We start from the raw sequence: 16,250 nt of genomic DNA on the forward strand, positions 1-16,250 counted from the left end.
GAGCCCAAAACATCATGTCTGTGCAGGGCACCTGGGCAATGCTTTTAAGTCTGTCTATTGCACAATGTCACACTTCTTCTCAATGGCATACCCCTGCTGCCCAGTTCTGTATGGTGAAACGAGACAGTCCACGAAATGGATGTCCACAGAAAGTTGAGGAATGTTCCTGTGTCCTCACTCAGGTTGATCCTTGCATTGCAAAGCCTCGTGGTACCTCCTCTACATCTTCTCCACCGACACATGTAGTCACATGATGAATACGCGCTACAACTCACATAATGCAATCCAGATCATCTTACCACAGGGTGGCGGAACGAGGGGCAGGGGAGGCCCGCATGTCGACCAAGGTGGAGGAGGCTGAGGTGGCCCACAGCCAATGAAGCCTGGTAAAGTTTGGTCCATAGGGCAGGGCATGCAGGTGGGCCGAGGAAACCCTCTCACATCTGGACCCACCTGCAGACAGACAGGAAAATAGTTTGGTGAGACAGACAGAAGTTGTAACACCAAGAGATGAAACCCAAAGAAAGAGCTCTCAGCATCTGCCTCCTTCTCCGATACCACGTTCCAGCAGAGCCGCATCCGTGCTAGAGCACTTGACCCCTCCCCACTGCTGCCAACTATAACAAGGGGGGAGAGGGGAATGGATATTACAGGAATAACCTACTGTCACCAAACATCACTAACCATGTCTGCCAATGGTCACTAGCAAGAAGTAGCATCTTCGAAGATGAAAAAGGAGCATGGCAAACTAGTGAAGGCAGGACACTCCAGACACGGAGGCATCGGGATCCTGGACAACACTTCATCTTTCCTCCTCAACCACACAGAATATTTTGGTTTGTTAACAAGAGAGAGAATGTGATGAAACTGCCCTTTCTTCTCAGGAATCCGAGCCACTCGAGGTGAATCCTTTGCCTGCAAGCCCCTGACTGTCCCCACGCTGCCTCACTTCCTGACACAAGGGTCTTCTGCTCTCTGCAGTTTCTGGCCATGGCCACAAACACACTTGAGGAATTAGGGGCCTGTGATCTGACAGGGGAATTGGAAAAGTGTTTTCCAAAAGGAACGTGATACCAATAACCCTTCTATAACTCAGCAGCTGTGCTTATCTTAAAACACAGTCACTCGGACATTTCAGCACACTGAGTTCCAGAGTAATTTTGTCCAATAGGAAATTAAGATGGGAAGCATAAGTTAGAGAATCCACAAAACTGTATATGCTTTCCGATGGAAAACTCGAGAACGTGTGATGAGAGAAGAAACCTGCTCTCACTGTGACTTAGGACCAAACGACCTGCTCCTAGAAGCCCAACCGAAGGGCTTGTGGGGCACCGGTCATGCAGATAATCGCTAACATCCCCCCTTCAGAAAGTGTGTGTCACAGTGTGTTTTGCGACACGACACTAACAGCTTTGATCATGCAAAATAGTTGTGGAAAGGGTACAAGGAGAGGGATTCTGTATAGCACGTTTACCAGCAGAAGTAAAACAGGGATGACTTACGAAACATGGCCTATCTAAGCACATTCCAAACCGCATAGCAGATAATAAAAAGTCGACGGAGAGCTTCCCCTGGTTTCCAGTCGTGAGGATGACCACAGACCTTGTCACAGGTTAATTATCTAACTGCAATACGAACACAATACATATCGCACCTAAACCTACCCCGATGGGAGTCAGGCAGCCCAGAGACTTCAGTGTGCAGTGAGCTGTCATGTTCCTTGAGTTATTTCCCCGTTGTGCGCTATGGGTGAGCAGGGGTACACACACACACACACACACACACACACACACACACAGACACACACACAGTGTTCTGCCATCCTTCACACACACACACACACACACAGACACACACACAGACACACACACAGTGTTCTGCCATCCTTCACCTGTAACCACCTGTGGCTTTGGGAGAGGCCCCCAAAGATGATGATTTGTAACGGAGAAGCCTGTCAGCCCCTGGGTGAGCCGCTTGTATTTTGAGAGGTGAACGACGCCACAGACAAACTGGACGACCCACCCAACAGACACAAGGCCAGGACACGGTGTTGCTCAAAATCGGAAGTTTCTGGAAAAAGTGGAAAAGGCCACGGTAGTTACCTTGTACATCCCAGGGTGTCTATTAGGCTCAGTGCCGTTGTTCCTCATGGGTGCCCCATCAGCTTCAGCATCAGACCAATGCCCTAGAATGCATGGAAGTTTATTCAGACTGTAATTGTGCAGAATTCAACCCAACCCTCCAAACCCTCCCCCACCACGTCCCACCTTCTCCCTCTTTCGGGTCCCTTCCTAGACACAGAGCATTTCCCTCATGTCTCTGCTGACCCCTGATGACAAGGGGGACACCTGCCCCTCCCCCTCGAGGAAGGGACCACCGTCCTCCATCTGCTTCAGGTGCTTTCATAGCTAAAGAAACAGCAGTAGACTGCTCCGGGGAAACCAACTACGAATGAATAAAGCCTCAAAATGAACAGCATGCATTCTTCCTCAAGCCACAGGCTCATGGTTCAATCTTTCAGTCTACAGATGAGGCCTAGCATGTGTGACTGGCTATTATGGAAATATTTAACAGAAGAAATGGAGTAGACTGATCGTATAGTCGGGAGCAAAGAAACAATAGGAGATTGAGAAGTAAAGCTGTGACATCATACTAATAACATTACAGGAGTAAAATGCACACATCTCACTGATAAATGCAGTACTGCAGATTGCAAAGAAAACCAAAATAAAGGAACCTCCATAAAGAGTAAATAAATGACTTTTTTTCAAATAGTCTTTTTCTTTTCTCAAAAACTCTTTACCACTGAGTCAAGGTGGGAAGGAAGCTGGGGCTCATGACTCCTCCAGGCCCATCTCTTCAGTTGGGCGGTGGTGGGGGGCAGGGGAGGTTCTGCAATGATGGGACGGGCGTGAGCTCCGCCTGTCACAGGGACAGGTGCCCTGCTGCCTGGGGGAATCTGAGGAAAACACCCACCTGTCACCCCTTCAGACAACCTGCTGTCCGTAGGTACTGCTTGTGATTCTCTCCAGGACACACAATGACCACCCACAGGAATGGGAAGGACACCGTGTGCTTTCCCAGCAGAAGTCAGGCTGCCCTGTTTCACAGCGCGCTCCCTACCTCTCCGTGGAGGGCTCCACATCTCAGGTCTTCCCAGCATCGCTTCCTGCCTCATGCATCCCTCAGGCAGCATCTGTCCTTTCATCATGCGCAGTCTTGAATACAGAGAAAGAGCAGACATCTATAAGAATTACATCACCACGTCCTCTACTGGACACCAAACAGTGTAGTTGTCACCCCTCAAAACACCCGTAAAAAGGCACATCAGACTCGCACACCTGTGTATCATGTAGGCGTTCTCCCTTCTCTGCTGCTGTATCTTCCGCTCCCAAACCCGAGCCTTGATCTGCGGGAGAAAAACCCACCCATCTTCAGTTGTGCCGGACTGTGCCCCAAATGGAGAGCAGGGAAAAGAAAACACTTACCCAATTCCCTACAGCATTCTTTTCATGAACTGCGATCTGAAAAAGCCAACACACCAAAAGCGCATGTTCAGGGATCTAAGGGCCACTTCCGTCCCCTGCAGGAGGCGGTAAGGGGCCTGTTGGGGCACAGCTCAGGTTACCTTGCGTTCAAAGGTGAGCTCTGCCTCCTGCAGCTGGTCTTGCATCTTTCCGATCTGTTGTCTGTCAGGTACAATTGCTTTCGTCAGATAAAGCCCAATATTGGGTGTGATTTTAAATCATCGGCCCATGTGGCCGTCCTCCAGTTATCTGTCCCCTCATCCAATTGATCCTGACACAGGAAACACTTCCACATGACTATACGTGGACAGCAGGATCAAAGCTATTGTCACATCCTTTCCTTACTCATTTCTCCACACATGCAGGGTTCAGAGTTGATATAATTTCCTTACCCGTTTTCAATCTTTCCCTAATTTATCACATGACAAGTATCTTTCGTCATGAAGCTCTATTCTCCTTTAACTTCTATCCTCGCCACGTTTGCCAGGGTTGCAAAGACCAGCGCCATCAGATGGCACTACCGTGTTTATGGGTAGGATTCATCCTACGACAAACTGCTTTCCTCAAGATGACCACCATTGACACCACAACCAGGGACTCTGGCGTGGAACAAGTTTCCACAGAGTCAGGCCAGCGCTGGTTATCAGGACATGTTTACTAACATGGTTGTTTTGCTCTTTCTAAAACTTATCTCTTTGGGTCTGTTAATTCTTTCTGGATATGTCCCCTGAATTTTTGTTTATATTACTTGTTGAGTCTAGACATTGTACAAAGGTGAAAAATACAAAGTAAACAAGGATTTCAGGAGCCGCTAGTATGGTGTCTGAACTCACTTGTACTTGTCTATTTCTTCTTTGGTTACTTTCAGATTTTCCTCGGCATCTGACAGCTGATTCTTTGTTGCCTCCAGTTCATAAAGTGTCTTTTCCAGCTTCCTAAAATGGGAAAGGTATATACATAGACCAGTAGCCAAGGTCCAGAATTTCTGCCGTTTTTCCTCCCAGCACACTTGCGGCCTAGATTTGAATGGCTTCCATAAATGCACAGACTGTGAACACCATCAGGGAAATGAACTGAAGGCCCCATTTAGGGCTAAAGAAAAATCAGATTCTGGCTGCTGCCACGTCCCCTGCAATCAGAGCTGTCTTTGTACTTCTCTACTTCAATTCATTCATCACCAAGTCACCAAATAACACTGCACTTTGTGCCCTCTCAGAATAGGTCTTTCTTTCTCTGAGATGGTGAAGGCTCATTTCAGTTCAAAGTGAGAAACTAGGCCTGAAAACTATTTGGATGAAGCAGGAGACCATCATTAGTCCTACACCTCCATGGGGAGCCCCGATCCTCAGACCAAGGCTGTGCCCGACACGGACAGCCCAAAAGGAAGCCTTCCAGAGTACGGCTTCATCAGCATGGTAACTCACTCCCAGACATCTCTAGGGTTTAGAAGTACAACCCCTGCTTCCTCCTTCAAAGATCCTGGTGGAGGAAAAGGCCAATCTTAGTGCTGACAGTATGTCCTGAAGTATAAAATGATGTGAACTGTCACACAGTCAGGGTGTTATCTCCAGGCAACAGATGTCAGATGGACAACTATCAACTGCATGGAGTCAACCTACTTTAACAGAGTCCACTGATAGTGAAAGCAGCAAAGAGCGATGCTTAGAAAGGCTGGTTTCCTGTGTCGCCCTCAGACTCTTTTGTTCATGGTGTTGATTTAAAGGGTTTCAATGTGATTCTTGATTTACTCAAGAATCACATGCAAAAAGACTCTTAGAAACTGAGACAAAAGCTCTAGACAGAGAAGGACTCATGCATTTGCTTCTGGTCTCTCAGGCAATCCTTCAGCACATGCTCTGTGGAGTGGCTGTAATGTAGTGGTTCAGCTGTGAGGTGTTGAAGAGAGAAAGGTGGTCAGGACACTGTACCTGCCCCAGAAAGAACTTACCAATGAACAGAACCAAGATGCCAGTGAGACAGAGCGGCCCCCACCCCCGGTGTGGGAAGGATTAGCACAAAGCTGAGTCTCCAGGGAAGAGGGGGAACAGTTTTGCTTTTCAGCATGAATGAGGGACTCTAAGGTCCTGAGAACTTTCTCCTCCTGAGGAAAATAGAGGAAGTACTGTACAAAAGTGGAAACTCGTGAGTGAATGCACCCAACTTCTAAGGAGCGCATGAAGAAACAGGAGAACCAGATGCAGAAGAAGGAAGCCCAGGAGAAAGCCAACCTGGCAGTGGGAGCCAAGCTCCCCAGGGCTCATCAATGAGTTCTGGAACAGGCAAGTGAACTGCAAAGAAACTGAACGACTTTATGAGCACAGCCTTAGAAGGAAACAAGTGCTGTTCAGGGTCAGCCAGCAAAGGTGAGCCCCTAGTGAAACTGCAGGCTTTGCTTGGGACGCAGGAGAGTTACACCTACAAAATCAGGTTGACAGGAAATACCCTGGCCTTCTTAGGATTGGGCCACAGTGAACGATTTTGGTTGTACACTGGATGAAGGGATCCAGTATTGCTGGAGCCCCAACCCACTTTCCACAAAGAAATTCCCATTGTTTCTGCAGCAAGAGAATTCCATTTTTCTCTACACATTCTTGACCCAAGTCTGGTACTGAACAAGAAACTGACTGAATTCAGGGCTGATGAGAACATGTGATGAGACTGAAACCAAAAGGACAATGTAGATGGACCCAGAGGGGATCCAGGTATCAAGCTGATTAGTGCTGGTACCTTCCCTCTTCTGCCCCAGTGAATCACACCACAACGTGTGACAAGCAGTTGGAACAGAAACAAAAATGCAGGTTGCACAGATCAAGGTAGGAAGGGCAGGTACTTCTACAGAATGCATTTGGCAAAAATACTCTAGATCCAATTCCCAACGAACTACAACTATCTAGCTTGGCTGCCACATAAATTCATACAACAGTGTTTGTGACGATTAACACAGGAATAGCTTACTCTTCGGCAGCCACTTTTCTTCGTTCAGAGAAATCCATCACGATACCCAATTTCTTCCTTAGCAGCTTCAATTCCACTTCCTTAGCTGCTTTCAAAGAACTCAGGGCGTTGCACTTCTGTTCCAGGACCTTTTTGCTTTCTGTAAAGGATGAGTTTTCTTTTGTATGAGTGGGCATGGGACCTGAGAATTTGGTTTTGTTGGGGAAAGGAGAAGGGCAAGACCTTGAAGGCAGGAAGGCATTCTTTGCCTTCCCAGTGCAAACTCATTGCCAGCATCTGGGGATTTCTTTCCCTAAAAATAACATACCCTTCAGTACACGTTTTTTGGACTCCAAGGCTCCCTGCTCTTCATCCTCCAATGCATCTTGGGCCTTGAAGACGGATATGAGGAAAGACATTCAAGAAATCATGATCACAGAACAATGTGAGTGCACCTAACAGAACGGGATCATGCAGTGCAACAAAGAAAGCCCTTGAGGCATAAATAGAACAAGGAGAAAGTAAGGAGACCCACACTTTTGTATACACACATATACACAAACACACACAAACACATATACCTAATTATATACATAAATTATATATGTACATATCTTCCCCTATTAACATTGAAAATTCTCTCTTCAGCATTGAGAGGAAGGGACTATACAATTTGGCTGGCTATCACCCTTCATAACTCAAGTATCTTGTGGGATTTTCTGCATATCTTGGAGGGCAGGGCTGAACGATGTGATAATTACCTAGCTGTGAAATAAACCATACTTCCTAGTCCTTGAAATAGCAGACCTCATCGTGATGGTCCTAAGTGAAATTCCAGCTCACTGTTCGGTAGGAGTTTCAGTTCCCAGATGCCCACTCTCTACTGTGGTAAACAGCAAGCGAATACGCTGCCCTCCCCTCACCCAATGACCAAAAGCCTCCCGAGCCACGTTAAGGTAAATCTCAACAGCCAACTCTTACCATGTCCTCATTCTTGACATTCTTCTCTCTCATAGCTTGCAACATAGTCCGCTTGAAATGAAGGGTGACACTTAAATTTGCATTAACCCGTTCAACCTTTCCGATGTTCTCCTTCAACAAAACATATTGAATGAGTAATAATAATTCATCACTTAGGGCACGTGGGTGGCATCTGGGTGTCGCAGTAGGTCCAACTCCTGCTTTCATTTTGGCTCCAGTCCCCACCTCAGAGTCATGGGACTGACCCCTGCGTCAGCCTACACACTCAGCATGGAGTCTCCTTGGGATTCTCTCTCTCCCTCTGCCCCCCTCCACTCGCTCTTTCTCTCTCGCAAATCAATCTTTAAAATAATAATAATAATAATAATAATAATAATAATAATAATAATTCATTACTTTTATTTCTGTTGTTAGAACACAATTCAGGCAAAGAAGGGATCCTTACCTTCAATTTAAGAATTTTGTCAGAGACAAACTGATGTTCTCTCTTCATTTCTGCGCGATGTTTCTTTCTTTCCCTGATCTATAAAATATACGAAAAGGGAATCAGAATTCAAAAATAGCAGAGTGTTAGGCAAAGCTATCTAACGCTGTGTGACTCCTTTCTCGGATAGAGAGGCAGTGCTCTACACTTGTGAAGCTTCTCTTGAATCGCGATCATTTGTGGGTCACGTGAAATAGGTCAATAGGATGAACTACCAGAGGGGGAAGTAACCAAAATGAAATCACAAAAAATATTTGAAAGGGCACTGATACCTTCTCCTCCCAAATGGATATTTCTTTAGCAAGTTCCCTGTTTTCATTTTTAAGCCGATGGATCTTTTCAGCTATTTGTTGTAAAGTAACTAAAAGGAGAAAAAAGAATTTCTAAGATAATTAGCAAAACCAGTGACATCGAATAATCCCACTGTAATAGCCCCAGAGACACATTCTTGGACACTTGGGTGTAACTAACTTGATAGCATTCCCATTGTGCCTGAAAAAGCAAGGTTTAGCAGCATTTGAAACCTAAGACAACCTATTTCAGGGAGATTCCTACTTAAAATGTTTTCAGAAATAGAGAAACACAATCAAATGTCTTCTATTTTTCTCCCATCTGTAAGCATCATTCTTGGAAAATTCAATCACTGCAAATACTTATGTCATCACCAGAGATGTAACAGAAAAATCAAGCATCCTTTCAACTAACATCTCTCTCCTCCAATGATTAAGGTACGTAAGTAGGTCCCTGCAAACAACCCAAAATGAACAAAACCATCCTTTGCTCCTGCTCAGCGCCACGTCTACTTCCAGGTCCTACTTGGAATTCCACACAAGGAAAGCTCAAAATGTCAACTGAGTGGCTACTCAAAGGCCTTCCATGACTTCCTGCTGCTCACAGATTGCCTTTCAGGAACCCCAGGCTGGGGGCTCTGGAGGACCAGATCTTTGGAATCAAACACACTTGGGTACACTCTCCATGTTACACAGAGTCTCTGGAGTGCCTGGTAACTCACACTCCCTGGAACACAAGGTTTTCTCAGCCCAACTTGAGAATGCCACCCTCCATCCTTAAGGGAAAACAACCCTCATGAAGCTCCCTATCACAAGTGGATAACACCTGTAAGCTCTAGAACACAGACTCCTCTAACAGGCACTTAATTCTCTCATCTTGGGGCACCTGGGTGCCTCAGTTGGTTAAGTGACTGCCTTCAGCTCAGGTCATGATCCCGGGGCCCTGGGATCCAGTCCCACATCCAGCTCTCTGCTCAACTGGGAGCCTGCTTCGCCCTCTCCCTCTGCCTTCCACTCTGCCTGCTTGTGCTCTCTCTCTGTCAAGTGAATAAACCAAATCTTTCAAAAAATAATAAGTCTCTCATCTTACCTCAAGTGCAGATTCTCTTCTATTGGCCCAATGTGAGTGCTCTCGTGCCCCGAGATCTCTCTTCTCACCACCACCACTGCTGCACTCACAGGGACAAACACCAGCATTCGAGGGTTTGCTAAGGGCCAGGCAGCCACCTCGGCCGTCAGACAGCACCATGGAATCACCACAATCCATGAGGCCCGGACACAATACATTACCACCCCTGGCACACGTTCCTTTCCACTCCTTCTCCCCTGGCAGGAAAGGCTCCCTCCACTTCAAACTCAAAAGCATGCTTTAAACCTCTCTTGTGACACACACTCTGCCTGGCAATACCTGTCTTCTTCTCCAAGTGTAGCCTGCTTGATAGACTCAGAGTGTTTTCTCATCGTCACATTTCACCAAGAGCCAGGTCATGGCAAAGTACCCACTCCAGACCTCAGGCTCCTATCCTCACTTGCCTCCTAAACTTCTCTCTGCAAAATTACACCCTTTTTGTTCTCCCTCCTCCCATGAGGTGTTCCTCCTCCTGGTCTCCTAAGAGATGGCAACACCCTCCACATTATCACTTAGACTCCACATGGAGAAGAGAAAGATTTTCAAGACTTAACAAGTCAATTAGACATCAGAAGTCACCACATTTATCCCTAGTCAAATTACACCCACATCAAACACCGGTACTGAGAATTTATTACAAAGAAAACTAAAGCCAGAAATCTTACCTTCATATTGTCGAGGGGCAATCTAAGAGTGGAAGAAACAAAATTAAGTTTGATGTCAAAACATATTACTAGAAAAAATCTACAGTTCAGATAAATACTGAAATAGTAATCGAAAGAAGTTACAGTAATCATTTTACTTAGCAGAATGAATTCACAGGATTAGAAAGAAGACAAAATTAGCATTTCTAACTATGAAACTCATCTATGACTTTCTCTGAGTCATCATAGTTCACAATTCATTTTTGATAAAGAGCACAAAGGTGTATAACTTACGTTTTACCTCAAAATCTATTCACATTCTATTAAATGAACGTTCACCCTATTCAATTTTGACAAGGGATCGGGTGGACATTTAAAAAATAATCATTAATTCATCGTTTCCCTAACTGTTTTGTAACCAATATCCACACTGAAGTTTAGAACCTGGGATTATTGTTCAATCCTGAAAGATATAAAATGGAAGGAAGGAAGAAAGAAAGGAAGGCAGGCCGGTAGGGAGGAAGGCGAACAAGCAAAAACTCTGAGAAAGATATGCTTCTTGCCTTCTCTAGAAAGCCTTTCTGAAATCTTACAAAGACTTGGCTATTTGCTGAATTCACATGCAGTTACAGCACACAAGGTGTTATGAATTTTCCCAGACTACTACAAATGGAGGGTCATCAAAAAGAAATGAAAGCCATCGACGAGAAAAAGAGTGGCACGTGGCGAGTGATGAAGCATGAGCAACAACAGAAATGACAGCTGATGTTTCGAAAAAGGGGAACCAGGCTCCCCAGAATCGAGTCACCCAGATAAATTATAGCTCAATAAAATCTAGGCAAGACCCCATTTTGACACCATTAACATATTTCCCCGTTCAAAAGTTTTACAGGATGATGAGAGGCTGAGGCCAGCCCCCAAATCTTGCCAGGATATTGGAATATCAGCACACTATCAACAAGCCAGTCATGATAATGTTGTTGGGGAATGTGCATCAGTGGAGGGCAAACAGAAAATCATGGCTATTCCATTAATTTCACGTGCTGCTTAGGAACCTCTGAGCTTCCGTGGCCCTTGTCACCCAGCCCCACTGGCGGGAAAAGTGAAAAGATGGATGGGGCACACCAAATACTTAATATTTTTGTTTTCTTTCTGAAGGGAAGCTTTCTCCATTGGCCGGGACAGGGAGAAAATTCCCATTTAGAAATAAACTCAAAAGTTTTCTGTTCTTCTCAGAAAGGTCTGCCCTCAAGTGAAATATGTCACCAGAGCCTAATTGGGGGTTTCCCAAAGACTAAGCAATAGAGCTGAGGGCAAATACTCAACTCCAGTGCTCTCTCCTCCCTGTCTCACCTGGGAGTAAACTCAGTCTAACCCCTAGCCAGTTAAGTAGAAAACATCACCCTAAAGTCCACTTATCTAAGTTTCTTTACTAGGACACAATACCTACCTTTCAACACAACCTTACAGGGCACACTACAGGTAAAAACCACAACAGCAAGCACTAGAAACACACTTCCCATGGCAGAGATGATGGGATTAAGCAGGCTAGGAATTACAAGTCCCTTCCATGTATGATACTGGATCTCAGAATAAAATGGACAATAGGAAGAAGAGATGGTGAATGTACACAGAGAGATGAACCTCTAAGATTTTAATGTAATTCTAGACAACAACACCATAGCAGAAATCAAGAATGCCTTTGATGGGTTCCTTAACAGACTCAACATACCAGAGGAAAGAATCATTGAGCCTAAAGAAATTCCAGTAGAAAATTCCAAAAGAGAACACAAAGACAAAAATTACAAAGACGGCACAGAAAATCCAAGACTAGTGGGACAAATACAAAACATGTAACACACAAATTATAGGAATACCTATTCCTACAGGAGAGAAGGGAGAGATATTTGAAGCAATGACTGAGGATTTTCCAAAATTAATATAGTCACCAAATCACAGATCCAGGAAGCTCAAAACATCGAAAGCCAGATAAATACCAAAACAAACACACAAACAACTAACAAACAAAAAACACTAACAATGCCTGATCTAGACTATTCAGCTACAGATCATTAAAGACAAAGAAACAATTCTGGAAATCTGGAGCAGGGGTTGGGCTAGGTGTCTGAAGGAGGTGGAGGGGAGCAATAACACCTTACCCAAGAGGAACAAGGATAAGAACTACATCACACTTCTCAGAAACCATGCCATCAAGAAGGACAAAATGTTTACAGTGTTAAAAGAAACATCAAACTAGAAACCCGGCCATTGAAATGATCCTTCAAAACACACTACAGGGTAAGGAAAACTGTCAGGGGTAGTGACAGTCATTACTTCAATGGTAAAGGGGTCAATTCTCCAAAAAGACATAACAATTTCTAATGTGCGTGCATTAACAACAGAGAGTCAAAGTACATGAGGCAGAAACTGAAAATATTGCTGGTGGGAATAGATGAATCCACTCCTACTGCTGGAGAATTCAAAATCCTCTTATTGGTCATTGACAGATCCAGCAGATACAGAAGTTCCATGAGAACACAGGTGAACTGAACAGCATCACCAATCCACGGCATCCATTAACATCTGCAGAATACTTCATTCAACAACAGAAGTACAGACATTCTTCACAATCTCCCATGGAAAAGTCACTGAGAGAGGCCATATTTGGGGCCATAAGATACATCTGAACAACCAAAGGAATAGAAATCACAGGAAGTATGTTCTCAGGCCACAAATGACTCACACTAGACATCAAGAACAGAAAGATAGCTGGAGAATGACCAAACAATGGAGATTAAACAACACACTTCTGAAGAACACATGGGTTGGAGGGTAAGAGGAGGGAAGGGTGAAAGAGGTGAAGGGGATTGAGAGTACACTTATTGTGATGAGCACTAAGAAATGTATAGGATTGTTGAATCATGTTGTACACCTGAAACTAATATTACACCGTTTGCTAATTATGCTTGAACATAAAGAAAAACACACGTATGGATCAAGAAGGCACCTCAATAGAAATTTAAAACTATTTTGGCCAAAGCAACCTTTTTCATGACACATCTCCAAAGGCAAGAGAAACAAAAGATAAAATGAACTTGTGGGACTTCATCAAGATAAAAAGCTTCGGCACAGCCAAGGAAACAGTCAAAAAAACTAAGAGGCAGCCCACAGAATGGGAGAATATATTTGCAAAGGATACTACAGATAAAAGACTGGTATCCAAGATCTGCAAAGAACTTCTCAAACTCAATAGGCGGGAAACAAGTAAACAAATCATAAAATGGGCCGAAGATATGAACAGACACTTTTCCAGTGAGGACATACAAATGGCTAACAGACACACGAAAAAATGTTCAAAATCATTAGCCATCAGGGAAACTCAAATCAAAACCACACTAAGATACCACCCTACGCCAGTTACAATGGCAAAAACTGACAAGGCAAGAGACAACAATTGCTGGAGAAGATGTGCAGAAAGGGGATCCCTCCTACATTGTTGGTGGGAATGCAAGTTGGTACAGCCACTCTGGAAAACAGTGTGGAGGTCCCTTAAGAAGTTAAAAATTGAACTACCCTATGATCCAGCCATTGCACTACTGAGTATTTACCCCAAAGATACAAACATAGTGAAGAGAAGGGCCATATGAACCCCAATGCTCATAGCAGCATTGTCCACGATAGCCAAATCGTGGAAGGAACCGAGATGCCCTTCAACAGATGACTGGATTAAGAAGTTGTGGTCCACATATACAATGGAATATTACTCCGCTATCAGAAAGAACGAATTCTCAACATTTGCTGCAACATGGACGGCACTGGAGGAGATAATGCTAAGTGAAATAAGTCAAGCAGAGAAAGACAATTATCATATGGTTTCTCTCATCTATGGAACATAAGAACTAGGATGATCGCTAGGGGAAGAAAGGGATAAAGAAAGGGGGGGTAATCGGAAGGGGGAATGAAGCATGAGAGACTATGGACTCTGAGAAACAAACTGAGGGCTTCAGAGGGTAGGGGAGTGGGGGAATGGGATAGGCTGGTGATGGGTAGTAAGGAGGGCATGTTTTGCATGGTGCGCTGGGTGTTATACGCAACTAATGAATCATCGAACTTTACATCAAAAACCAGGGATGTACTGTATGGTGACTAACATAATAAAAAAAAATTAAAGAAAATAAAATACTGTGTAATGTTCCAAAAAAAAGAAATTTAAAACTATTTCAATCTAGGTGATAATCAAAATTGACATTATTAGAGGGAAATTTTTAGTGCTGAATGGATATAAAAATGTCCAGTGACTATAAAATTTTCTGCTTATTTATGAATAAAAGTATATCAGGTACTTTGGTATACTTACAGCGAGGACGGTTCTCCAGATGTAAATGAGAAAGGCACAAATGCCCAAATAGCCAGTAAGAATGGCAAAGTTCCACAGAACTCCAGCCCCATCAAGGCCGAGAATGAAACGGTCAGGCACAACGTGGACAAGCTGAAATAACATTTGAGATAATGAAGAATCTCAACGACATTCACAATGTATATGTCACAAGGAATCAACTTCACAGACTCCCCACCAGCCTCCAGGAAGTAAGCACACCTCTCAACTGCCTCCTCCTGGAGGAGAAGGAGCACAGAGGGATTACAAAGGAGCAGGGGCCAACTTTGGGGACTGATGAGTGTGTTTGCTCTCTTACTTGGTGATGGTTTCATTGCTGCTTACCTATGTCAAATATCAACAAACTGTATTCTTTAAAAAGATGTTGTGATCATACAACATGGAAGCTGCAGGAAAAATCTAATAGGCAAATCTTAAGAGATTTTATTTTCCCTACAAGCACATTGCAGATATTTTTTCTATAGCTAATAGAACTTAAGAATTTATAAGTCAAAATAAAATAGACAATGCAAGTAAATGTAAACTTAGAGTAGGTAAGAAGTCAGTGACTTCTATTGTACATCCATGAAGGACCTGGATAAACTCCTTTGGAACATTTCAAAAAATACACCCAACATGTATGGAAAAACAAGAGAAAGCAAGAATAAAACATGTACTAGAGATAAAAATGAGAATGTTATATGGACAGATGTTCAGATAAGGACATAAGTGAGACAGACAGGAGGTTTCTCATTAACTCATTAATATAACATGGGATTGTTATTCCAACAAAAATAAATTATAGTTATTGTTTGGTTTCTGAAAACATTGATGTTTTCTTTCAATGCTCACTTTGCTTCTGAATCACAGTCCAAAACATCAGATTTCTGAAGTACATAAAGATTTGCATCATCAGGTGATCTTGTATATTTTGAGGATATCTGTGAGGTTTTAGTTACTCGAACACCTATCTCCAAAAAGCCAATGAAAGGAATCCATGTTCCTATTTCTTAGTATTGTAACTAAATCAGTCAGTAGCAATTATAAAATTTAACTTTTTAAAGAGAGAAAACATTAAAATAAAAGATTGCATTTATTTATTTGAAAGAGAGAGAGCATGAGCTGGGGGAGGGGCAGAGGGAAAGGAGGAAGCCGACTGCCTCTGAGCAGGAAGCCGGACAGGGCTCAATCCCAGGACCCTGGGATCATGACCCAAGCCTAAGGTAGACGTTTAACTGCATGAACCATCCAGAGGCCCCTGAATTCTAAAAGAATACTAAATTCCTAGAGATGGACCCCAAAATAAAGAACACATCTCATTTTACAAAAACTAGAGTTATAAGTATTTCAGGAGAAAAGACGTTCACGATGCAATTTGTACTAACTCACACCAAGCTTGAATTTTGTGCAAACACAACTCTCTAGAAAGTAGCCCTGAAATCTATAACATTTCCATCTTTAGCCCTCACTGCTGAGGTCAGGAAAATGTGTGCTGGTGGAAACATACACTGTCTTTGAATAGCCACTGTCTGAAAGACAGCAGTAGCTGTCAGCACTATGGTTGATCACGGGGATCAATTGCACACAAGACAGAGGCCATCTTGTCATGAATGTAAAACACCCCCAGTCGTGGGCACTCGGTACATCTGGCAGCTGTCTGGATGCTGACCAGCAGCTGACTCTTAACTGGATGACATCCAATGGGGCCAATAACACTAGGTTTTCAGAGACAGTGGCCATGAGCAGGTGGAGGTGGGAAATGCAAGACCAGTTAGTTTATGCAAGAGCCCAGAGATGAGGCAGGGTGAGAAAGCTGAACTGATGCAGTTGAGATGATGACTGGGTAGAGGGGAATAATTCCAATCAAGACTACCAAGAAATGTCCT

At 43.8% G+C, this 16,250-nt stretch overlaps 1 protein-coding gene across 1 annotated transcript in view; it reads right to left on the reverse strand.

Annotated features, from left to right (window-relative positions):
* Positions 1-264: 264 nt before the first annotated feature.
* LOC123793863 (uncharacterized) overlaps positions 265-16,250 on the reverse strand; it is a 77,228-nt gene continuing 61,242 nt past the window's right edge. The window contains exons 12-25 of the mRNA XM_087865584.1: positions 14,347-14,478; positions 10,011-10,032; positions 8,199-8,287; positions 7,888-7,965; positions 7,443-7,553; positions 6,790-6,853; positions 6,483-6,621; positions 4,361-4,462; positions 3,629-3,689; positions 3,489-3,524; positions 3,342-3,409; positions 3,124-3,218; positions 2,103-2,185; positions 265-453 (exon numbers count right to left, since the gene is read on the reverse strand). Coding sequence (XP_087721710.1) covers positions 265-453; positions 2,103-2,185; positions 3,124-3,218; positions 3,342-3,409; positions 3,489-3,524; positions 3,629-3,689; positions 4,361-4,462; positions 6,483-6,621; positions 6,790-6,853; positions 7,443-7,553; positions 7,888-7,965; positions 8,199-8,287; positions 10,011-10,032; positions 14,347-14,478 — 1,269 coding nt within the window. The remainder of the gene's footprint in view (positions 454-2,102; positions 2,186-3,123; positions 3,219-3,341; positions 3,410-3,488; positions 3,525-3,628; positions 3,690-4,360; positions 4,463-6,482; positions 6,622-6,789; positions 6,854-7,442; positions 7,554-7,887; positions 7,966-8,198; positions 8,288-10,010; positions 10,033-14,346; positions 14,479-16,250) is intronic.

Source organism: Ursus americanus, chromosome 2 (assembly GCF_024610735.1).
Source record: "Ursus americanus isolate L20-20 chromosome 2, mUrsAme1.1.p, whole genome shotgun sequence".
NCBI classification, from domain to species: Eukaryota; Metazoa; Chordata; class Mammalia; order Carnivora; family Ursidae; genus Ursus; species Ursus americanus.